Here is a 26,625-nt window from a genome sequence, read left to right as displayed (position 1 = left end):
AGGAGGGGGCTGAGTACTGAGCCTTGGTGGACCCCTACCTCTACCCGGAATTCTTCACTGTACTCGTTTCCAACCCTCACCCTACTAGCAGCGTCCCTATACATGGCCCGCACAGCTCTCACTAACCATTCATCTATCCCTAGTTTCCTCATTGCCCACCAGATAAGGCATCGGGGGACCCTGTCGAAGGCTTTCTCCATGTCAACAAAAGCCAGGTACAGGGGCTTATCTTTGGCTAGGTATTTCTCCTGCAGCTGCCTTACCAGGAATATAGCATCAGTAGTACTTTTCCCTGGCACAAACCCAAACTGCATCTCATCTAAACTAACTCTCTCTCTAATTAGTTGGGCTATGACCCTCTCCGTAACCTTCATCACCTGATCCAACAGCTTGATACCTCTGTAGTTATTTGTATCTAGGGCGTCACCTTTACCTTTGTAGCAGTTGACTATTATGCTGCTACACCAGTCATTGGGTATGACTCCTTTGTGTATCACCTGATTAACTATATGGGTGACTAGGCTATAGCCGACACTACCAGACATTTTGAGCATCTCTGCAGTGATTCCTGATGGGCCTGGGGCTTTTCCTGTCTTCATGCTTCTAATTGCCTTAGCTACCACGGAACTATCAACTCGGATAGCTGGTCCCTCTGTTGGGTCAACATTCGGCAGACTCTCTTTATCCCATTCATTTTCTTTATTCAGCAAACTTTCATAGTGGCATCTCCAAACCTCTCTCTTTGCATCCTCATTTAGCGCAAGTGAACCATCTTCCATGCGAACACACTTCTCTCCTACCACATCACGATTCTCTCTCACACACTGTCTTGCAACGCGAAACACCTCCAGTCTTTGGTCCTCACGGCGCAGAACATTGGCAAATTTTTTCTTATCTGCTTCCCCTCTGGCTAAATAAACCTGTCTCTTAGCTTCTCTTTTGGCAGTCTGATACAATTCCCTGCTACCCCCATTTTTCCAGACCTTCCAAGCCTGTCTCTTTTCTCTAATAGCCCTGTCTACAATATTGTTCCACCACCACGTTATTCTAGGTCGAGAGGGGACTTTGCACCAGCCACAGATCTGGTCAGTGGCTCTCAGCAGGTTGTCCCTTAGAAACGTCCAGCTGTCTCCTACACCCTGTGATGCTCTATCCCCTTCTACTTCGTCAGAGGCTTCAAGTAATATGTCTCTAAATCTCTGTCCATTTGCAGGATCTTTAAGCTTCCAGATCCTTCTTCTCCATATTGGTCGTCTTCTGGTTGTCCTCCTAGTCCTGATCCTAAAGTCACTAACTACCAGTCTATGTTGTGGGGTACATTCACCTGGGAAGGTTTTGGCATTTATAAGCAGCCATCTCTCCCTTTGCCTTGCAAGGATGTAGTCAATTTGGCTGGTATGTTGGCCCGATCGGTAAGTGACTAGGTGGCTGGTAGGTTTCCTGAAGTTAGTGTTGCAAATCATAAGATTATTTGCATCGCAGAACTCCAGCAGCCTGGTTCCCTCCTCGTTTCGGGAGCCATAGCCATAGCCTCCATGTACACCATGGAAGCCCCCAGCATGTCGTCCAACGTGACCATTGAAGTCACCAGCCACAAAGATAAGGTCTCTGTCGTTCGTCAACGAGGTAACGGTAGTCTGCAGTAGAGTGTCATAGAATCGGTCTTTCTGTCCATCGGGTAGCCCCGACTGAGGAGCATAGGCTGATATAATGGTTGCTAAACTATGATGAAGCACTAATCTAATCTTAAGTATTCTGTCACATACTCTGATTACCTCAATTACTTTATCTACCCATTTCTCAGCGATAAGTATACCCACGCCACCAACCCCGTCAGTGTTCCCTGCCCAGAAAATCTTGTACCTGCGTTCCTTGCCTGTGAGGAACCTAGCTGATCCTCCTCTCCACCTTATTTCTTGCATGCAACATATATCCACACATCTCCGTTCAAGCATCTCGACTATCTCACCTGACCTACCTTTCAGAGTGCCAACGTTGAGGGTGCCAACCCTGAGGGTGTGGGAGGCATGGGCTCTAGAGACCCTGGGATGGTGGACAGTAGCTTCGTGTACCTGAAAAGAAAGCTCGCATTTGGCAGAATTCATGTGCAAGAAATGAAGTAGTAAAGTAGCCTTCAGTACAACCTGCATAACACTAGCCTTTCATATTTTGCACTGTATGAACATTACCTTACATAGGTCGAGACTAGGGGTAGGGTGGGGGAGGGATGGTGAGAGCATTTGCAGTCTTCATGGGAAGCAACCCCGGAATGGCAAAGAATAGGAACTTCCGGTGATGATGATATATATATATAATATACACACACACACACATGTGCCTTGTTTTGGATACAGAAGGAATTGTCTGTTTTTATTGCCTATGGAGGCCAAAGGCCACTGCCCTGGTTACAAAGTGACCAGCGTCAAATTAACAATGCCAAATATATATATATATAATATAGATAAATGTGCTCTTTTAAAGCCTAGCCAGGCTCATGGGTCCGGTTTCCCGGTTTCTATGGCGTATGTGTTCCCCAGCTGGATGGGACGCCAGTCCATCGCAGCGTTACACATTTTTGTCAGCTGAGTGGACTGGAGCAACGCGAAATGCGTTTTTGCCCAAGAACACGTGTTGCCCGGTTCAGAAATTGAAACCACAATCTTACGATCATGGTGCTGACACCCTAACCACTAAGCCACTCACCTCCACATACATACATACATACACACACACACACATATATATATATCAACATCGTTTAGCGTTTGCTTTCCATGCTAACATGGGTTGGACGGTGCAAATGGGGTCTGGGAAACCAGAAGGCTGCACCAGGCCCCAGTCTGATCTGGCAGTGTTTCTACAGCTGGATGCCCTTCCTAACGCCAACCACTCCGTGAGTGTAGTGGCATTTTACGTGCCACCGGCACAGGTGCCAGACGAGTCTGGCAAACGGCCACGATCAGATGGTGATTTTTACGTGCTACCGGCACAGGGGCCAGGCGGGGCTGGCAACGGCCACGAACGATACACAGCTAAATCAAAAACATGTGGAATTTTAATAAATATTTTTTTAAATGACCACATCCATACAACCATTCTCTCTCCATTAGATTAATGAAAATACAAAAGAATTAAGATAAGCAAAAGCATGAAATGTGATTGTAATTCTTACTGGAGAGTGAATCAAAGACAACATTTGGCCTTCTAGTTAAAAATGACTTCATTACAGAATATTCTTTTCTTTCCCCTCCTAAAAAGTCAGTCACTAAAAAAGAAAAAAAAAAAGTACAGTAAAAGAGACCAATAGAATAAGCACTAGGCTTACAAAGAATAAGTTCCGGGGTCGATTTTCTCGACTAAAGGCAGTGCTCCAGCATGGCCGCAGTCAAATGACTGAAACAAGTAAAAGAGTTAACACAGTCAGGCAGTACTGGCAATGACCTTGCTCGAATCTTTTTACGGGTGCCAGTAAGGCAATGTTGGTAACGATCACACTCGAGTGGCGCCCTTTTACGTGCCACCGGCACGGAAGCCAATTGGCTGCTCTGGCAGCGATCATGCTCGGATGGTGCTCTTAGCACCCTACTAGCAAGGGCACAAGTGCCAGTAAGGCGACGCAAGGATAAAAAGCAAACTTGACCTTGGTGGAATCTGAACTCACAATGTAAGGTTGACAAATTGCTGCTAAGCATTTTGTCAGTCTACTAACGATTCAATTTCACATTTTGGCATCAGGCCTGCAATTTTTAGCAGGAAGGCTTTAGTCAATTACAGTGTCCCAGATACTTTGACTGATACATCATTTTATCAAAGCTGAAAGGATGAGAGACCAAGTCGACCTTGGCAGAATTTGAACCCACAACATAAAGCCAGGAAGAAATGTTAAGCATTTTGCGTGGCACACCAACAATTCAGCCTTGGGCCCTACTTCAGACAAGCTAGGTTACAGGGATGTAAACACACCAGCATCGGTTGTCAAGCGATGTTGGGGGGACAAACACACATACACATATACAACGGGCTTCTTCCAGTTTCCATTTACCAGATCCACTCACAAGGCTTTGGTTGGCTGGAGGCTATAGCAGAAGACACTTGCCCAAGATGCCACACAGTGGGACTGAACTCGGGACCATGTGGTTGGTAAGCAAGCTACTTACCACACAGCCACTCTTGCGTGTGCCAGTTAAACAAAGATGTTGCTCGTCCCTGTTGTGAGTTCAGTTTCCACCAACATCAATTTTCCCTTTTAACCTTCTGAGGTTGTTCTCATTATTATTCAACATCTGTCTTCTGTGTGGTCATGAGTTGAATATTTTGACCAGAGCTGGCAAACCTGAGGATTGCACCAGGCTCCACTGTCTTGTTTCGGCATGGTTTTCACGGCTGGATGCCCTTCCTAATGCCAATCACTTTACAGACTGGATTGGATGCTCTTTGCATAGCACCAGCACCTGTGTGGTCCATTTGAATTGCTGTAATCAAATACAGGCTTTCTTCAGCTTACATCTGTTTCTGAGACATGGAATTTAACACCATTCCAGGTTTTTTTTTCTTTTATGCTTTTAAAAATGTGCACCATCCGTTCGTGGCCGTTCGCCAGCTCTGTCTGGCACCTGTGCAGGTGGCATGTAAAAAACACCCACTACACTCGCGGAGTGGTTGGCGTTAGGAAGGGCATCCAGCCGTAGAAACACTGCCAGATCTGACTGGGCCTGACGAAGCCTTCCAGCTTCACAGACCCCAGTTGACCCGTCCAACCCATGCTAGCATGGAAAGCGGACGCTAAACGATGATGATGATTACTGAGCAGGAGTGGCTGTGTGGTAAGTAGCTTGCTTACCAACCACATGGTTCTGGGTTCAGTCCCACTACGTGGCACCTTGGGCAAGTGTCTTCTACTATAGCCTCGGGCTGACCAAAGCCTTGTGAGTGGATTTGGTAGACAGAAACTGAAAGAAGCCCGTCGTATATATATATTTGTGTGCGTGTATGTTTGTGTGTCTGTGTTTGTCCCCCTAGCATTGCTTGACAACCGATGCTGGTGTGTTTACGTCTCCATTACTTCACGGTTCGGCAAAAGAGACCGATAGAATAAGTACTGGGCTTACAAAGAATAAGTCCCGGGGTCGAGTTGCTCGACTAAAGGCGGTGCTCCAGCATGGCCGCAGTCAACTGACTGAAACAAGTAAAAGAGTAAAGAGAGTTGTCAAATTGTCCGACCCATGCTAGCATGGGAAGCGGACGTAGTCAGAAAAATTGACTGAAATTGAAGTTGAGTTTTTTCCCATAAATTTCGTTTTTTTTTAAATTTATAGAAAGCGATTAACTCAATGCGCTAGAATTTGCTGTATGCTTGTATATTCTCCCTCTCACCCCGCATGCCATACCTGGAGACTGTCGTAAATTCTCCCAATTATGGCGTTGGTTGCTTGGTCGTAAATTTTGCCTTTGTGGTAGTGCAAATAAAGTTCTTAACCAGTGGCTAATATATAAAGCAAGGAAACCTCAATAGACTTAAAAGTCAAGGTCTGTTTTGGCATGGTTTCTATGGCTAGTGGTTTCCCCTAATGCCAACCATTTTAGAGGAGAGGGGCAACTGGCTTCCTTGGCACCAGCATTGGTGCAGTCTGTTTTGGCATGGTCTTTTATGGCTGGATGTCCTTCCTAATGCCAACCACTTTACAGACTGGATTGGGTGCTCTTTGCATAGATCCAGCACCTGTGTGGCCCATCTGAATTGCTGTAATCAAATACAGGCTTTCTTCGGCTTAGACATGCAATTTAACACTTTCTTTTTACTCTTTTACTTGTTTCAGTCATTTTGACTGCGGCCATGCTGGAGCACCACCTTTTAGTACTTATTCTATCGGTCTCTTTTTGCCAAACCGCTAAGTGACGGGGACCTAAACACACCAGCATCGGTTGTCAAGCAATGCTAGGGGGACAAACACAGACACACAAATACACGCATACATATATACGACAGGCTTCTTTCAGTTTCCGTCTACCAAATCCTCTCACAAGGCATTGGTCGGCCCGGGGCTATAGCAGAAGACACTTGCCCAAGATGCCACGCAGTGGGACTGAACCCGCAACCGTGTGGTTGGTTAGCAAGCTACTTACCACACAGCCACTCCTGCACCATTCCAGTTTTTAATTTTTTATTTTTCCTCCCTTTTAAAGACATTTACTAAGGTCAATGTAGACAGATTATATTGACCGAAATTGAAGTCGATCCCCCCCCCCCCCCGCCCCATAAATTTCGGGGGTTTTTTTTAATAGAAAACGATTAACTCAGTGCACCAGAATTTACTGTATGCTTGTACATTCTCCCTCTCACTCCATGTGCCATACCTGGAGACTCGTAAATTCTCACATTTATTGTATTGATTGCTTTGATGACAGCTTGGTCATAAATTTTGCCTTTGTGATAGCGCAAACAAGGTTTTTAACCAGTGGCTAATTTATATAGCAAGGAAAGATCAATAGATCTAAAGGGCAAGGTGATATGTTCACGGCTCCCCTGAACCCCACATGGTCCATCACTGTGTGGGGTGTGGAAGGTAACGCTTTTCTTTAATAAGTAGGTGTCTGATGCAAGCTAATCCAAAAGCCTAATCTCTGAAGCATTGTTTAAACAGTGACTGCTCCGTTATTAATGAGCATCGAGTGTTATGTCAACACGGAATCACAGCTTGTGAAGAGTTCACTTGATTTAATTAATCTTATAATGATGCAGACTATGAACATTATAAACTTGTCTCTCTGTTTATCTTAATAAGGATAATGCTTTTCTACTTTAGGCAGAAGGCTTCAAAACTTGCAGGGAAGGGCCAGGGTGGGTGTAAGTCAGTTGATTAAAGTCAAACTGAAATGCTGCTGATTTTCTCTGGTGTTCTACCAGCTTGCTGCAAAAAATATTTATTCCAGTATGAACAATAGACGGTAAATGATGTTTTTTTATAATAATGCTTTTGGATCTTTTCCTTTTGAACGGCAGACAATTTCTAGTTAACTAAACACTTTAAAACTTTGTATACTGGTAGAATGTGTCAAAATAAAACATTTTTTTCTCTTGGCTTTCTTGAGAAAATTGTAATTTGTTTGTTTAACGTAGTTTAATTTTTCGAATTTTAACCAATCCTATGCTCCCTTTTGAGCTAAAATCATTTGCTGCGTCTAAAACTGAGACAACATCCTGTAACTAACCCTAAACGTCAACCCTAACCCTAACCCTAAATTTTTTCTTTATTGTTAATTTAATTGTTACGTGTGTAAAAAAAAAAAAAACTAAAGCAATGGAATTAAATTAATTTAACAATTAAGAAAAAAAAGTTAGGGTTAGGGGGAAGGTTTAGGGTTAATTACAGGATGTTGTCTCAGTTTTAGACGTAGCAAATGATTTTAGTTGAATGGAGGTAATCGATTGGTTAAAATTGCCGAAATGCTTGGATTTTCAGACGAAATATCTTACAAACTATAGAATTTTCTCAATAAAACCAAGAGAAAATGATGTTTTATAAACACATTCTACCAGTATACGAAGTTTAAAAGTGTTTAGTTAACTAGAAATTGTGTTGAAATCTGGCCTTCAAAAGGAAAAGATCCATGCTTCCTACTATAGGCACACGGCCTGAAATTTTGGAGTGAGGTGGCTATTTGATTACATCGACCCCAGTGCGTAACTGGTACTTATTTCGACCCCCAAAAGGATGAAAGCCAAAGTAGAGGTTGGCGGAATTTGAACTCGGAACCTAAAGACAGACAAGATGGTGTTAAGCATTTTGCCCTGCATGCTAACAGTTCTGCCAGTTTGCTGCCTTTGATGTTTGTAGCAATAATAATAATTGTTTATAGAAATAATCAGGGCCCTGGAGTCAGTAAAACTAAACCAACTTCGACTCTCAATATCTTTATTCTTTAACTAGCAGTATCGCCCGGCGTTGCTCGGGTTTGTTTCGACCCTTTAGAATTGGAATTTTTGAAAAGTAAAAATTTTGCATTATGTAGCTTGTTGTTCTCTTTAAGTGAACATTTTTCTGGTTGAAATACACCGAAAAATGGCAACACAGCAGTAAAAAAATCGTAAAAAACGGATTTTCATAGAAAAAAAAAAAGCACCTTTTTGATGTAAATAATTTTTGGTGTTAACATGGTCCGATTTGAATTTTTTCTTCTATGGAAGGAAGAGCAAGCCTTCTATCATACTCTCAATTTTGGTCAACTTGCGCCGCAGAGTCTCGGAGGAGATAGTGTTAGTTGGAGGCTACCAAACCTGCCATACACACACAGACAACTTCAGCTTTATATAGATATACCAGTTTTCCGTTTCGTGTCCGTTGCCAGCCTCGCCTGGCCCTTGTGCCGGTGGCACATAAAAAGCACCATCCGTTCGTGGCCGTTTGCCAGCTCTGTCTGGCACGTAAAAAGCACCCACTACACTCACGGAGTGGTTGGCGTTAGGAAGGGCATCCAGCCGTAGAAACACTGCCAGATTTGACTGGGCTTGATGAAGCCTTCTGGCTTCACAGACCCCAGTAGAACCGTCCAACCCATGCTAGCATGGAAAACGCACGCTAAACGATGATGATGATAACCAGTTGGCATTAGGAAGGGCATCCAGCTGTAGAAACTTTGCCAGATCAGATTGGGGCCTGGTGTGCAGCCTTCATGAGTGTCTCCTTTTTAACCCTTTTCATACAAAATATAAGAGAAGGATTAAAGCCCTTGGTTCCCTCTCCCCTTATCCCTCCCATTGGAGTGCAGGGTTTCAGTCACGGAACTGGCACACGAGTTGCATATCAATTTAGAAAGTGAAAGGTTCTGTTATGTAACATGAAGGGGTCCATGCGTCTTGTCTTATACTGATTTCTGTTACTTGTATTTTTTTTCTATTTGCTTCCTTATTTTCTCCAATCGTTTCCATTAATTACAGACACCCAAATATTCTTCGCCTCTATGGTTATTTCCATGATAAATCTCGGGTCTACTTGATTTTGGAGTATGCTCCAGAAGGGGAGCTATATAAGCACTTACAGAGAAAGCACCGCTTCAGTGAAGAAACAGCAGCTTCGGTATGTGATTTGTCTTTTTCCCCTTTTTTAAAATCCTTTTTTGCACCTTTTTTTATTTTTTTTTATTTTATTTTTTTTTTGGTAATTTCTTAGTTTTTTTTTAGATGGGGTAACTTAGTTACCAAGGAGACCACTCGGTCTCTTTGGCAGAACCGTTAGCACGCCGGGCAAAATACTGAGCGGTATTTTGTCTGCCGCTACGTTCTGAGTTCAAATTCCGCCGGGGTTGACTTTGCCTTTCATCCTCTCGGGGTCGATTAAATAAGTACCGGTTACGCACTGGGGTCGTTGTAATCGACTTAATACCCATGTCTGTCCCCTCTATGTTTAGCCCCTTGTGGGTAATAAAGAAATAGGTATATCATTGTACCATAAATTCATGTCTATCTCAGGGATTGAAGTTGGCTAACTTCCCATAGCCACTGGAACTGGTAATGTTAAAAAAATGAGATGGCAATAATACCTAAAGAAAATGGGTTCAAATCTTAATTTGTCTTCTCCAAAGTTCAATGAAACAAGTGGCCAGTGGTGGTGGTCGTCGTTGTTTCAAATTTTGGTACAGCCAGCAATTTTTGAGGTGGGGGTTAAGGTGATTACATCAGCCCCCAGTGCTCAACTGCTACTCGTTTTATTGGCCCCCAAAAGGATGAACGGCTAAGTTGACCTCGGCAGAATTTGAACTGAGAACATGCCCCGAAATGCCAGTAAAGTGTTTTGCCCAGCGTGCTAATGATTCTGCCATTTTGCCACCTCAGCAGTACAGGTACACAAACCTTTATCTGGGAAACCCCTAAAACCAAACTTTTTTTTGTGGCAGGGTGGCGCATGTCATAACAGGAATCGTTTGGTGTGCAAACAGCTGACCACGGTGACCAGACTCACATGACGTGGCACCGCTTGGCAGCTTGGTGCCACTTAGCGCCAAGCGTCAGGTGTGGCTCAGCACAGAGAGAGAAGATATCCGTTTGCTGTTTTTGTGTTGTTTCTTGTGACTTTGCATATTATTTTCTCTGAAAATGTCAAAGAACTGCTGGGACCCCAATTGATAACAGGGAGAAACAGAAAAAGAACATTATCAATAATGCAAGGATTAGAGTTACTAAAGAAACTTTATTGTAGTGTCTGTCGCAGTGCTCACTAAAGAATATGGTGTTGGAACTAGCACTGGGTATTAATTAGCGCTTTCGTTACCAACCCGGCTCTGGTTCTGTAGTACAAATGTCTTGTTTTCAAAAGTTTTGAATTAAAATCTTCCACCAAACCTTAGTCACAATTTATGTTCCTAACACTAGCTTAACGATAAATAAGTTATTTTACTAAATTTTTTGTTATATTTGAAATAAATTGAAAGCAACACAGAGCATCTCAAAATAAATACAGTAATGAAAGGGTTAAAATATATATAATAGAGAAACAATTCTTAACCCTTTCGTTACCAACCTGGTTGAAACCACTTTTGGCTCTGAGTACAAATGTCTTGTTTTCAAAGGTTTTGAATTAAAATCTTCCACCAAACCTTAGTCACAATTTCTGTTCCTAAAACTAGCTTCATGATAACTAAGTTATTTTACTAAATTCTTTGTTATATTTAAAATAAATTGAAAGAAACACAGAGCATCTCAAAATAAATACAGTAAGGAAAGGGTTAAAGTGTATAAACTTGTCCAAAGCCATGGTGAAGAAAGAAAGAATTATATGGATGTAAACTCTAAAAGGATGAAATTATTTAGTTTATGCAAAAAAAACAATGAGTAGATATCCACTCTTGACATGTTCTAGCAGACATGAACATGAAGAGACGGATAGAATAAGTACTAGGCTTACAAAGAATGTCCTGGGGGTCAATTTGTCTGACTAAAGGTGATACTCCAGCATGGCCGCTGTCAAAATGACTGAAACAAGTAAAGAGAATAATTAAGATTTGTGATACATTTAATTAATTATAAAAAATAAAAATTAGGTAAAGTTTAAAAAAAAAAAATATTTGTAAATCAAATTCATTTCTAACTTTATTCCAAGAATGTTGAAGAACTATCATGTTTTTCAACTTGGTTCCCATTGTGCAAAAAGATTCATTTATGCAGGATTAGCTTCAAAGGAAAAAGAAGAAAAAAAATGGTTTCGTTTCCTTGGAAAGACTGTGGTTAGGTCTAATACCTTTTCTAAAAATAGGATTAACTGTTTTTAAACTATTACTGCATTCAGGTACAAATTTTTTTTCTTTCTGTTATTGTTTGTTATGGAAGCTGTCAGAATGGTTTTCGTTCCAGAATATTTCTACACTCTCGGGGTGGTTGGCATTAGGAAGGGCATCCAGCTGTAGAAACTGCCAGATCAGATTGAGCCTGGTGTAGCCTCGGACTCAACCAGTCCTCGGTCTAATCGTCCAACCCATGCCAGCATGGAAAGCAGACATTAAATGATGATGATGATGATGATGATGAAAAAGAAGTTTCTGGTTCATAATCAAACGCATGGTTTTCATGTTTGCCATATATTTTCTTCGATCTTTCTGTGTCTTTCGAAAATTCTTTGAATTCAAACTTGCTCCTAGACAACATGAAACTGGAATTGAACTGAAGGATTACCTTCATAGGGTACATATTCATTATTTCTTACAAGCTGATTGATAGTGACTTCGAAGTTTTAGACTGTCTGAAGGCAAAGCATTTTGAAATTCTGAAGTCGCAGTCAACATTTTGCTGTGACCCCCTTTGGTCATGACTGACCATGGGATTGCACCTAGAAAGTTACCCTCTCAGGCACAATGGTCATTCAAAACCGTCCAAGGGTGGTCATGCGCATCTTTACATTTCCCCAGTCACCCCGCAAAGCCATTAAAAAGTCAATAGAAGTGAATTTTCTATCCAAAACCCAATTAAAATGCCCGAAACATGTTATGCCAATCGAATGCCAGCTAGCTGTATGTGATTGGTCGGAGATTTGGACAGTACTCGCGTGTATGTGCACACGCGCGCAGCTGTATATGCATGCACTAGCACTATAACCCGGCATTGCCAGGTCATAGTGCTAGTTTATCCTGAAATTCTCATATAAATATGACTAGGTTATTCATTTGTTTTCATCCGGGAGGTCACGTAAACCGGAATATTTCTCGGCTGGCTTGAGACAGGTTAACAGCAAAAGCCTGGTCGTTTAATGTCCACAAATTAAAAAAGTACATAACTTCTGCTGGCTAATGATTATTGCTCAATGACTTGCTTGGCCTATATTGATTGATGTGATCAATGGGGCTAATTACTTTGTGAAGATATTAAAAGCATGATACCTGCTCGAGAAATGTTTGTCAATAGTAATTAGATTAATGAAAAGTTTTGTAACTGCTTTGGATATTACCATGGATACGCCAGACTCTGGAGACCAGCAATTTCATCAGTTTTCACACCTGTGCAAAGTTAAAACCTGGAGTCATGGAGATTCTTTTTTTTTTTTTTTATTCTTGTTTCAGTCATTTGACTGTGGCCATGCTGGAGCACCACCTTGAGAGATTTCAGTTGAACAAATCAACCGCAGGACTTGTAAGCCTAGTACTGGACTGCTAAGTTATGGGGTCATATACACATCAAAACTGGTGATGGGGTGGGGGTGGGCTCACACCTGACAAGCTTCTTTCAGTTTCCGCCTACCAAGTCACGAGGCTTTAGTTGGCCTGAGGCTATAGTAGAGACTTGCTCAAGGTGCCGTTCAGAGAGACTGAACCCAGAACCATGTGGTTGGGAAGCAAGCTTCTTACCACACAGCTGCAGCCACACCTTGCACATTAAATAATCCCAACTGTTACTTTGTTGATGGATTAACCAGACAAACTTGGGTTTCTCATTAAATGTTGGAAGCTTTTCGGGGTAACGTGAAATATCCGGATATTACCCCACCCGTCTACGGTTTGCTTCATTATATCGTTATCATTATTTTAATGCTGACTTTTCTGCGCCAATGGGTCAAGGTATATTGTTGGACACTGCAACATCACTGGGAAAGCAAACCTCCTAACCACGTATCCAGGAAGTTTAGATGAAACTAGCAGTATCGCCCGGCGTTGCTCGGGTTTGTAAAGGAAATAACTATACAAGCATTTTTAGAGAGTTATTTCCCTTATATAACCTGAGCAAAAATCATTAAAAATGCGGAAAAATGATGGTAAATTATTTTTAAAATTGTAGACTCATCGTAGACTCGCGCTAATACCCAGAGGGGCTCGATATGAATGATGACTATAAGATACCCGGTTTTGGTTAAACTGCACCGCAAAATGTGGGAGTAGATAGGAATCTAAATCGGAGGAGACAGTCTCACACACACAACTTCAAGTTTATATATAAAGATAATCATTGTTGATAGCTGCAGGCATCCATATATTCAAACTTAATGACGGCATTGTGTAGATCAATGTATGCGTGTGCACTTCTGGTTTAGGGGGGGGGGCTTCTTTTCTCTGATGATCTCTGCCTGTTTTACAGTTTATTCAACAATCAGACTTGTTAGTGGCACGACAAAAATGGCACACAGTGCGCAACATAAAGTGGTTGGCGCTGCGTCCACAGCAGTTGAAACTGGCAAAGCTACAGTAGAGCTTTGCCTGGACTGCCAGCTCCTCTTGAATCGTCCAAACCATGGTTGCATATTACTCTTTTACTCTTTTAATTGTTTCAGTCATTTGACTGCGGCCATGCTGGAGCACCGCCTTTAGTCGAGCAAATCGACCCCGGGACTTATTCTTTGTAAGCCAAGTACTTATTCTATCGGTCTCTTTTTGCCGAACCACTAAGTGACAGGGACGTAAACACACCAGCAGCGGTTGTCAAGCACACAAACACACACACACACACACATATATATACATATATATATGACAGGCTTCTTTCAGTTTCCGTCTACCAAATCCACTCCCAAGGCATTGGTCTGCCCGGGGCTTTAGCAGAAGACACTTGCCCAAGGTGCCACGCAGTAGGACTGAACCCGGTACCATGTGGCTGGTAAGCAAGCTACTCACCACACAGCCACTCCTGCGCCATATGTTAGCATTGGAAACGGATGTTAAATGATGACGATGATGATGATGATGTCTGTATTAATCCTCCCTCATTTGTGCTCTTACCTGTACGAGATGTCTTTACTTAACCTCAGTGATTCTTTTTATGAAAAGTGCTTTGTTGACATAGGTATGTCACATTCTGGACCTTTCAACAGCTGCGCTTGTAAAATGAGATGTCATCATCATCGTTTAACGTCCATTCTCCATGCTAGCATGGGTTGGACGGTTCGACCGGGGATCTGGGAAGCCAGAAGGCTGCACCAGGCTCCGGTCTGATCTGGCAGTGTTTCTACAGCTGGATGCCCTTCCTAATGCCAACCACTCCGTGAGTGTAGTGGGTGCTTTTTACGTGCCACCTGCACTGGTGCCAGGCGAGGCTGGCATCGGCCACGGTCGGATTGGTGCATTTTACGTGCCACTTGCACGGAAGCCAGTCGAGGCGGCACTGGCTTCGGCCACGATTCGGATGGTGCTTTTTACGTATCTCCAGTCCAGGGGTCCTGGCATCTGCCGGGTGCCAGTCATAGGATTGGTTCAATTTCGATTCCAATTTCACTTGCCCCAACAGGTCTTCCTGTCTCATAACCTCTTGTCTTTGCATCTGCTTAATTACTTCTTCGTTTCTTGTATAATATAAAACAAAAAAATTACGAAAAGGTCAACTCAGAACATGTGCTTTTTTTCTTGTTATAACTGTCAGGGTATGCTCTAGTTTATTTGTAATAAACTGAAGTTGTATACTCTCTCTTTACTCTTTTACTTGTTTCAGTCATTTGACTGCGGTCATGCTGGAGCACCGCCTTTAGTCGAGCAACTCGACCCCGGGACTTATTCTTTTGTAAGCCCAGTACTTATTCTATCGGTCTCTTTTGCCGAGCCACTAAGTGACGAGGACATAAACACACCAGCATCGGTCGTCAAGCAATGCTAGGGGGACAAACACAGACGCACAAACACACACACGCATATATATACACACACACACACACACGACGGGCTTCTTTCAGTTTCCGTCTACCAAATCCACTCACAAGGCTTTGGTCGGCCCGAGGCTATAGTAGAAGACACTTGTCCAAGGTGCCACGCAGTGGGACTGAACCCGGAACCATGTGGTTGGTAAGCAAGCTACTTACCACACAGCCACTCCTGCGCATATATATATATATATATATATATATATATATATATATATATATATATATATATATACATACATATATAGGACGGGCTTCTTTCAGTTTCCGTCTACCAAATCCACTCACAAGGCTTTGGTCGGCCCGAGGCTATAGTAGAAGACACTTGTCCAAGGTGCCACGCAGTGGGACTGAACCCAGAACCATGTGGTTGGTAAGCAATTGTTTATCTAACGAAGCCTTGAGATGAATTAGAATTCTCATTTAAATAAGTACTGGGCTTACAAAGAATAAGTCCAGGGGGTCAAATTGCTCGATTAAAGGTGGTGCTCCAGCATGGCCGCAGTCAAATGACTGAAACAAGTAAAATGAGTATATAAACAATACCAACAAAGAACAGCATGGTCACACTGGAGCAATTTAGAGAACATCATTATTGTTTTCACATCTGTTTTTCTATGCTTGCATGGGTCAGGTGGATATCACAGTGGCAGATTTTCTATGACTGGATGCCCTTCCTGTTGCTAACGCAAACCCATTTCAGGTTTGTAATTAATATGATCCAACAGTGAATTATACCCAGCCTCAACCCCAGAATTCTCATTTAAATAAGACCAGGTTATTTCATGCGGTTTTCAAGTAGGTTAATGAGTGCATAGTCAAAATAACATATTGTTTTCTCTCCTCTCTTGTATCTATACTTTTCCTATCACAATTGCCTTCATCTTTTACTTGTTTCAGTCATTTGACTGCGGCCATGCTGGAGCACCGCCTTTAGTCGAGCAAATTGAACCCGGGACTTATTCTTTGGAAGCCCAGTACTTATTCTATCGGTCTCTTTTTGCCGAACCAGCATCGGTTGTCAAGCAATGCTAGGGGGACAAACACAGACACACAAATACACACATACATTCATATATATATATATACATATATACGACAGGCTTCTTTCAGTTTCCATCTACCAAATCCACTCACAAGGCATTGGTCGGCCCGGGGCTATAGCAGGAGACACTTGCCCAAGATGCCACGCAGTGGGACTGAACCCGGAACCATGTGGTTGGTTAGCAAGCTACTTACCACACAGCCACTCCTTCATGTTTATGAATTGCATTTCAAATTACATATTTGCGACTATAGTTTGTTATACATTATGCTTTCAAATATATATGGGAAAGAGAAGGATTGTTGTGAGGAACCTGGCGCTAGGGGCATACCTTCTTTAGAAAGAAGACCTTTGGGGTTGAGGCTGGGTATAATTCACTGTTGGATCATATTAATTACAAACCTGAAATGGGTTTGCGTTAGCAACAGGAAGGGCATCCAGTCATAGAAAATCTGCCACTGTGATATCCACCTGACCCATGCAAGCATAGAAAAACAGATGTGAAAACAATAATGATGTTCTCTAAATTGCTCCAGTGTGACCATCCTGTTCTTTGTTGGTATTGTTTATATACTCTTTTTTTTTATACTCTTTTTACTTGTTTCAGTCATTTGACTGCGGCCATGCTGGAGCACCACCTTTAATCGAGCAACTTGAACCCCTGGACTTATTCTTTGTAAGCCCAGTACTTATTCTATCGGTTTCTTTTGCCAAACCGCTAAGTGACGGGGGACATAAACACACCAGCGTCGGTTGTCAAGCAATGCTAGGGGGACAAACATAGACACACAAACACACACGCACATATATATATATATATATATATATAATATATATATATATATATATATATATATACATATATACAACGGGCTTCTTTCAGTTTACGTCTACCAAATCCACTCACAAGGCTTTGGTCGGCCCGAGGCTATAGTAGAAGACACTTGCCCAAGGTGCCACGCAGTGGGACTGAACCCGGAACCATGTGGTTGGTAAGCAAGCTACTTACCACACAGCCACTCCTTTCCACCTTTTTTAATTAGTTTTTTTTTTCTTTCTTCTTTGATTCCGTTTTCGGATTCAGACCCAGTGTATCTTCATTAAATCATTTGCTGCCTGGAGTGTCAGGGGGGTATTAGCTGTTTCTTTACCGAATTTCTTTTCATTTGTCCGGAGATAAATCACTAAACAATGTCTCTGCCAAATAATGCAGTCATGTGCTTGCCTGCTGTTTTGTTGCCTTTAAGAATATTTATATTGTCAGTAGGTTAACCGCTTCAAAAAGTTGTAAATTTTATTGGATTAGATATAGAGGACGTTTCCTCCCATCTCCAGCATGTGTGCGGGCCGTACTGGGAAGAATGCTTTCTGACGTCAATGGGACTTTGGAGGTTTAACCCTTTAAGTGTTCAGATTAATTTGTCAAATGTAATCCTTATCTGTTCACATTAATTTTGATTTATTCAGGTTCGAGTGGGGTGTCCACAATATTTGCTTGTAACTCTATTAATTTTCTACATACATAGGCGCAGGAGTGGCTGTGTGGTAAGTAGCTTGCTTACCAGCCACGTGGCTCCGGGTTCAGTCCCACTGCGTGGCACCTTGGGCAAATGCCTTCTACTATAGCCTCGGGCCGACCAAAGCCTTGTGAGTGGATTTGGTAGACGGAAACTAAAAGAAGCCCGTCGTATATATGTATATATATGTATGTTTGTGTGTCTGTGTTTGTCCCCCTAGCATTGCTTGACAACCAATGCTGGTGTGTTTACGTCCCCGTCACTTAGCGGTTCAGCAAAAAGAGACCGATAGAATAAGTCCCGGGGTCGAGTTGCTCGACTAAAGGCGGTGCTCCAGCATGGCCGCAGTCAAATGACTGAAACAAGTAAAAGAGAGTATACATGGCGGTGACCCAGCATGGCCACAGCTCGTGAGCTGAAACAAGATGATATGAAAATGAAAATACAGATTTGAAACTTTGTAAATGGGTGCTTATATGCCAGTGGTTTATAATTACGTAATTTTAGCTGATCTTTCTGGCTAAATTTTACTTTTATGGGCAGGTAAATTTAATTATCAGGTGTGAAAATATTATAATTCATATTCTTAATACATCTTACCTGTTTGGTTTGCTGCTAAAATTATCCCAGATATCAACTGCCAATGATTTTACATTTTTCGAGATGAGGTACATTAATTTGAATTAATTAAAATACAGGTGTAATCGGTAGAAGATTTTAGTCATTTTCTATACTTCATTCAAACATTTTCATTGATAATAAAGTACAAAACTCTTTTACTAGTCAATATACCATTGGCTATGCACTCTTATACAATTTAACGAATTCATTTACGTAACAAAATGCATCTAATAAAAAATCTCATTAACAGGTGAGACAAAGGTGAATACAGTTAATATGTAGTTCTCACTTTCACATATTATATAATAAAATGAAAAGGAATCATCATCATCGTTTAACATCTGTTTTCCACGCTAGCATGGGTTGGATGGTTCGACCGGGGTCTGGGAAGCCAGGGGCTGCACCAGGCTCCAGTCTGATCTGGCAGTGTTTCTACAGCTGGATGCCCTTCCTAACGCCAACCACTCCGCGAGTGTAGTGGGTGCTTTTTACGTGCCACCTGCACAGGTGCCAGGGTGGGGGGTGTCTGGCATCGGCCACGATCGGTTGGTATGCCATATTTGTCGTGACACTGTCCAAAGTACCCTTAACACAAGGGTCGAAATAGAGGTGTCGGTGCTGATGGTGAAATGGTTGTGTAAGAGACCATACAACATCATGTCCCAATCCATGTGGTCTTTTCCTATTGTATTTTTTACCTGTCTCCGATTCACAAACTTCCCATACCTTGAACCCCCATTTAGTTGGTTTGGTAGGCATGTACTGCCGAAAATGTACTCTGCCCTTATAGCCTATCATGGCTTCATCTATATTGAAATTTTTCCCAAATACCTTATGGATGAGAACCCAGGTTCGAAATTTCCCCAAGACACCTGATGAAGGCTGGAGGGTATATCAGCCGAAACGTTGTGTTAACAACAAACAAAATGAGGACAAATATCTGTCAAATGTAAATAATTCCTCAACTCTTAAATATAGATCTATAAAAAAAGAAGTGTTAGAGATATTTTAAGCTGTGGTTAGAATTATTTGCGAAACCAGTTAAGTAAATATCTTAATTGATCCGGTAATACTGCCTGTGGCTGGGTAGGCTGAATGGGGGAGTGGGTGGGTAGAAAAGAACTGAAGCGTTGTGTTAACAACAAACAAAATGAGGACAAATATCCGTCAAATGTAAATAATTCCTCAACTCTTAAATATAGATCTATAAAAAAAGAAGCGTTAGAGATATTTCAAGCTGTGGTTAGAATTATTATTTGTGAAACCAGTTAAGTAGATATCTTTATTGATCCGGTAACACTGCCTGTGGCTGGGTAGGCTGAATGGGGGAGTGGGTGGGTAGTAGTTTAAGAACTTTGACACCTTGTGAAACCTGAATATTCTAATGTTTTATGTATGAGGTTGGATATTTGAGTGTGTCAGCGAATAGAAATCTGTGCTGGGCCCCTGGTGGTGGTGACAGCGAACATCATAATACAGGGGTCCTCAACCATTTTTCACTAATGGACCCCTTTGATTCCTATTTCACTACTGTGAAATTTTTTTTTTATTAAATATTAGGAATTGTATGAAAAATTAAAATATCTTTTTTATAATTAAATTTTTTAATAATTAAATATTAGGAATTGTATGAAAAATTAAAATATATTTTTTATAATTAAATTTTTTTTATAATTAAATATTAGGAATTGTATGAAAAATTAAAATATCTTTTTTATAATTAAATTTTTTTATAATTAAATATTAGGACTTGTATGAAAAATTAAAATATCTTTTTTATAATTAAAATTTTTTTATAATTAAATATTAGGAATTGTATGAAAAATTAAAATATATTTTTATAATGAAATATTAGGAATTGTATGAAAAATTAAAATATCTTTTTTATAATTAAATTTTTTTTATAATTAAATATTAGGAATTGTATGAAAAATTAAAATATCTTTTTTATAATTAAAATTTTTTTATGATTAAATATTAGGAATTGTATGAAAAATTAAAATATATTTTTTTTATAATTAAATATTAGGAATTGTATGAAAAATTAAAAAAATTTTTTATAGTTAAATATTAGGAATTGTATGAAAAATTAAAATATATTTTTTTTATAATTAAATATTAGGAATTGTATGAAAAATTAAAATTATTTTTTTATAGTTAAATATTAGGAATTGTATGAAAAATTGAAATATTTTTTTTATAATTAAATATTAGGAAGTGTCTGTAAAATTAAGATATTTTGTATATTGTACCAGTACTGGCATTTAATTTGTTATAATAACTAGGGTTCCAGTCGGTCCAATCAACAGAACAGCCTGCTCGTTAAATTAATGTGCATGTGGCTGAGCACTCCATGGACATGCCTACGCATGTCATGGTTCTCAGAGAGACTCAGCATTACACACCTGATGTGATGAATGCACAGCTGGGATTTGAACTCATGGTTTTGAAATTGTGAGCTGAATGCTCTAACCACTTAGCCACATGCCTTCACAAAAAAACATCTTGTTTGCATGTGGCTGAGTATTCCGCAGACACGTTGTGCCCTTGACGTAGTCCTCAGAGACTCAGGGTTGCAATGCTAATGTGACAAGGCTGGCCCTTTGACCTACAGGCCCAACCCAGTTTTGCCAGCTGAGTTGACTGGAGCAAAAGGAAGTAAAGTGCCTGGCTCAAGGACACAAGGCACTACTGGGAATCGAACTCACAACCTTAGAATTGTGAGCCAAGTACCCGAACCACTAAGCCATGCACCTTTACATTGTAGAACTCTGATTTAGTGTGCATAAATTTTAATGACCAGATCTAGGAGTGGCTGTGTGGTAAGTAGCTTGCTTACCAACCACATGGTTCCGGGTTCAGTCCCACTGCGTGGCATCTTGGGCAAGTGTCTTCTACTATAGCCTCGGGCTGACCCATGCCTTGTGAGTGGATTTGGTAGACGGAAACTGAAAGAAGCCTGTCGTATATATGTATGTATATATATATATATACACGTGTGTGTGTCTCTCTCTCTCTCTCTCTCTATATATATATATATATATATATATATATATATAAATGTGTGTGTCTGTGTTTGTCCCCCCCCCTGCACCATCGCTTGACAACCGATGCTGGTGTGTTTACGTCCCCGTCACTTAGCGGTTCGGCAAAAAGAGACCGATAGAATAAGTACTGGGCTTACAAAAAGAATAAGTCCCGGGGTCGATTTGCTCGACTAAAAGGCGGTGCTCCGGCATGGCCGCAGTCAAATGACTGAAACAAGTAAAAGAGAGAGAGAGAGTAAAGAGTCATGTGGGCCTGGTTGAGAACCACTGCCATAACAGATCAGAATGTCCCCTGTAAATAGTAAAATAGAACTTAATTGGATGTGTGAAATCATTAAAAATAAATTTGAAATAAAAACTGCAATTTTTTTTTTTTTTTTCCCCCCATTTTGTATTAAGCAACTTGGAAGTTCGTGATAACATGTGTTTTATTTTAATTTTTACAAAGCAATTTAATTGTAATTGCTTAAAATTATATGAGTGGCTATATCTGCCAATTTAAGGACAACTGTCTGGATGTGTGTGTGGATATTAAAACCTTGTGATGGTTTAGCTGTTGGCTTCTTTGCTTGCTTTGTGGTGTTTATGCCCTCAGGTATTAATTATGTCATTGAAGCAGGTGTTTGGCTGTGGCAGTCCTTTTTGCCAGAAGGGCTCGATATGAATCACGACTATAAGATACCCGGTTTTGGTTAAACTGCACCGCAAAATGTGGGAGTAGTTAGGAATCTAAATCGTAGGAGACAGACATACAACTTGACTTTTATATATATAAAGACTAGCAGTATCGCCCGGCGTTGCTCAGGTTTGTAAGGGAAATAACTATAAAGCATTTTTAGAGAGTTATAGCAAAAAAATGGAAAAAAAATTATGGTAAATTTTTTTTTAAATCGTTGACTCATCGTAGACACGTGCTAATACCCAGAAGGGCTGGATATGAATCACGACTATAAGATACCCACTTTTGGTTAAACTGCACCGCAAAATGTGGGAGTAGTTAGGAATCTAAATCGGAGGAGACAGACTCTCACACAACTTCACTTTTATATATAAAGATAAGGTAATTAACAGCTCCAATTGAGGGATTGTTATTAACGGGTCCAACTGAGGAGTTAAAACGTGTAGTATCATGCGACGTATTTGCTTAACTCTTTAGTGTTCAGAATATTACATTAAATGTAATACTTTTTCACTCAAATTGTTTTGAATTAATCATGCATTATCTTATAGGTTTGAGGTTTCAATGATGTGATTGTTTATTTTCAGAATGGCATTGTAGGTTAGGAGTGAGAGGCTAGATATTGCCAGTTTGAATATAAAACATGTAGAATATATTGGGCCGGATTTGGCCGGCTTAAACACTAAAGGGTTAAACCAGCCGAAACCGGCTGAAAGCAATTCCCCTTTGTTTGAACTGGCCATATTTGATTTCTCTACGAAATCAGTAAAAAAAAAATTTTAAATCGTGTTATTGAATTCTCGTAGCTTTGAGATAATTGCGAGGTAAAGCTTTTTCTGCCTTTATTCAAGTAAAAGTACCGTAAAATTTTTGAGACATCCTGTGTGTGTTTTTTTTTTGCTTTTTTTGTCAGTATTTGAAGAGAAGTGTATATCTTCTGGCACGTAAAAAGCACCCACTACACTCATGGAGTGGTTGGCGTTAGGAAGGGCATCCAGCCGTAGAAACACTGCCAGATCAGACTGGAGCCTGGTGCAGCCACCTGGCTTCCCAGACCCCAGTTGAACCGTCCAACCCATGCTAGCATGGAAAGCGGATGCTAAATGATGATGATGATGATGGCATCAGCAAGTAGCAATTTGGTGATGTACAAAGCATAAATGGAAGCAAGTCATCCCGTCTGTGAGTCCCAATGTCTGCAGGTCCTTTCGTCCCATATCTTCCTGGGTCTGCCCCTCCTACATGTTCCGTCTTGATTCCACTGTCTTCATTCCTATGCATTACATGGCCATACCTGTGCAGTCTTCTATCTTGCATGCTAAACCAGATGCCTCATAGACCCAGTTTTTCTCTCCGATCACTTACACTCTGTCGTATATAAACACTGATGTGCTGGCTTCGTTTCTTTCAAGTCTTCACCTATCCTCCCCAGTAGATAAAGATGTGATGGTCACAGCTGGAATGCCTTTTATCATTAGTCTGCTCTAATTCGAGCTGACTTAAACATTTGATATAATAAATTATGAAGGCGGACCGACGCAAGTGGTGTTGCGAATTAAGAACTTTGCTTCCAGGCCACAGGGTTCCGGGTTCAATCCTGCAAGGTTCCTTGGGCAAGTGTCTCCTACAACAGCCCTTGGCCAACCAAAGCCTTGTGAGTGGATTTGGTAGAAGGAAACTGAAAGAAGCCCGTTGTATATATTTGTGTCTGTGTGTCCCCCCCCCCCCCAGCATCACTTGACAATCAATGCTGGTGTGTTTACATCCCCGTAACTTAGCGATTCGGCAAAAGAGACCGATAAGTACTAGGCTTACAAAGAATAAGTTCTAGGGTCGATTTGCTTGAATATAAAGGCGGTGCTCCAGCCTCATAGACCCAATTTTTCTCTGAAATCACTTACACTCTACAACAGCCCTTGTGAGTGGATTTGGTAGATGGAAACTGAAAGAAGCTTGCTGTGTATGTATGTACATATATATATATATATATATATATATAGGGGTGTGTGCTGTATGTCACTGCCTGCCTTTGACTTGATGTGTATTACCAACATGCATGCAGTATTCATGTTTAGTCTTCTGTGAAAGCATGTTCCAGTCGTGGGGAACATATTTTTCTTTATTACCCACAGGGGACAAACAAGGATAGACAAAGGGATTAAATTGATTACGTCAACTCCGGTGCATAACTGGTACTTAGGCACCTGTGCCGGTGGCACGTAAAAAGCACCCGCTACACTCACGGAGTGGTTGGCATTAGGAAGGGCATACAGCTGTGGAAACACTGCCTGATCAGACTGGAGCTTGGTGCAGCCTTCTGGCTTTCCCAGATCCCCGGTTGAACCGTCCAACCCATGCTAGCATGGAGAACAGACATTAAACGATGATGATGATGATGAAAGGCAAAGTTGACATTGGTGGAATTTGAACTCAGAATGTAGTGGCAGGCGAAAATACTGAATTTCAAATTATGGCATAGGGTCAGAATTTTCGGGAGAGGGATTGAGGTCAACTACCCCGACCCCAGTGCTCGACTGCTACTTATTCAATCAACCCTGAAAGGATGAAAGGCAAAGTCAACCTCGGTGGAATTTGAACTCAGAACACGAAGACAAATGAAGTGCCTCTAATCATTTTTACCCAGTGCGCTAATGGTTCTGCCAGTTCGCTGCTTCAGTCATGGGGAAAGATATTAATCTTATTTCGAAATAGGGATGGGTTGGCAACAGGGAAGGCATTCTACTGTAGAAAACGAATTCCATCCGACATTACAAAGACCCGGGATGCTTCCGGCTCCAGTTCCGCATAGACCCTGCCCATTCAAAGTACCTTGGATCCCGGAACGTCTCGCTGTGCTTCAGGAGACCTGTTGAGTCAAGGGCATGTACACGAACATCGAAACAAATATCTATGGAAATAGTAGTTGTGATACCTGTGTCGGTGGCACATAAAAAGCACCATCTGAACATGGCCATTGCCAGTGCCGCCTCGACTGGCTTCTGTGCCGGTGGCACATAAAAAGCACCATCCGAATGTGGCCGATGCCAGCGTCGCCTCGACTGGCTTCTGTGCCGGTGGCACATAAAAAGCACCATCCGAATGTGGCCGATGCCAGCACCGCCTTGGCTGGCTTCCATGCCGGTGGCACGTTAAAAGCACCAACCGATCGTCGCCAATGCCAGACCCCCCTGGCACCTGTGCATGTGGCACGTAAAAAGCACCCACTACACTCGCGGAGTGGTTGGCGTTAGGAAGGGCATCCAGCTGTAGAAACATTGCTAGGTAAGACTGGAGCCTGGTGCAGCCGTGGCTTCCCAGACCCCGGTCGAACCGTCCAACCCGTGCTAGCGCGGAAAACGGGTGCTAAACGATGATGGTGATGATGATGATGATCAGGCATGTAAAAGTACGATTGATCTTATGATTGATTCTTTTTTCTCCCTGTAAAGGTAATCCTGTTGCCAAGAGAAACTTCTCTAGTTTGTCTCGATATGCTCCAGGGATTAGTTCAATAAAAAATAATGATGTTTTTGGAATTGCTACCAGGACGACAGCACAGACAGACAACCCAACCCAGCTGTAACCTGCTCTGGCTCTGAGTACAAATGTCTTGTTTTCATAAGTTCTGAATTAGAATCTTCCACCAAACCTTAGTCACAATTTATGTTCCTAAAACTAGCTTAATGGTAACTAAGTTATTTTACTAAATTCTTTGTTATATTTAAAGTAAATGAAAGAAACGCAGAGCATCTCAAAATAAATACAGTAACGAAAGGGTTAAGCAAACACAGATGTGAAACATGGGCCGTTTTGTCCTTGGCTAACCAGGAAGTACTTCATGCACTCACACTTTGTCACTCCGTGTTTTGTCAGTCTTACCCGTGATTGTGTATTTGCTTAGGATTTTGTTCACATTGAGCTTATTTTAACTGTCCACACGCATTTCTTTATCAATACAAGTGCATTTGGTAGACAAGCTGTGTGTGTGGATAATGCTTATCTTTTTTTTTTTTACAGCAGTTTTTCTTTGTTTTCTCTATCATGGGTCAGTCTGTTGCTGTGGTCACCAACCTCTTTGTCTAAGGCCATTACAGAACCAACTCTGAGGCTTATTTGTACAACTATCATCATCATCATCATTTAACGTCCACTTTCCATGCTAGCATGGGTTGGACGATTTGACTGAGGTCTGGCCAACAAGATGGCTGCACCTGGCTCCAATCTGATCTGGCAGAGTTTGTACAGTTGGATGCCCTTCCTAACGCCAACCACTCCAAGAGTGTAGTGGGTGCTTTTACGTGTCACTGGCATGAGGGCCAGTCAACAACCATGCTCAAATGGTGTTGTTTATGTGCCACCTGGATGGGAGCCACTCTGGCGGCACTGGCAATATACCACGCTCAAACGTTTTTTATGTACCACTGGCACATATTCCTGTAAGGCGACGCTGGCAGTGATCACGCTCGGATGGCGCTTTTTACGTGCCACCGGCATGGCATAGTTTTGAATTAACCAAGCATTATCTCATAGCATTGAAATGTTGGTGTTTCTTTATTTTTAGAATGACATTGTAGGGTCGGTGTGAAAGGCCACATCTGGCTGGTCTGCTCATGAA

At 41.4% G+C, this 26,625-nt stretch overlaps 1 protein-coding gene across 2 annotated transcripts in view; it reads left to right on the top strand.

Annotated features, from left to right (window-relative positions):
• Positions 1 to 26,625, top strand: part of LOC115221466 (aurora kinase C) — a 71,266-nt gene that overhangs the window by 23,948 nt on the left and 20,693 nt on the right. For both annotated transcript variants that reach the window (XM_029791651.2, XM_036510689.1), the window contains one exon: positions 8,936 to 9,074. In XM_029791651.2, coding sequence (XP_029647511.1) covers positions 8,936 to 9,074 — 139 coding nt within the window. The remainder of the gene's footprint in view (positions 1 to 8,935; positions 9,075 to 26,625) is intronic.

This window comes from Octopus sinensis, linkage group LG18 (genome assembly GCF_006345805.1).
Source record: "Octopus sinensis linkage group LG18, ASM634580v1, whole genome shotgun sequence".
In the NCBI taxonomy this organism is placed as follows: domain Eukaryota; kingdom Metazoa; phylum Mollusca; class Cephalopoda; order Octopoda; family Octopodidae; genus Octopus; species Octopus sinensis.
This window is presented reverse-complemented; position numbering and strand designations above follow the sequence as displayed.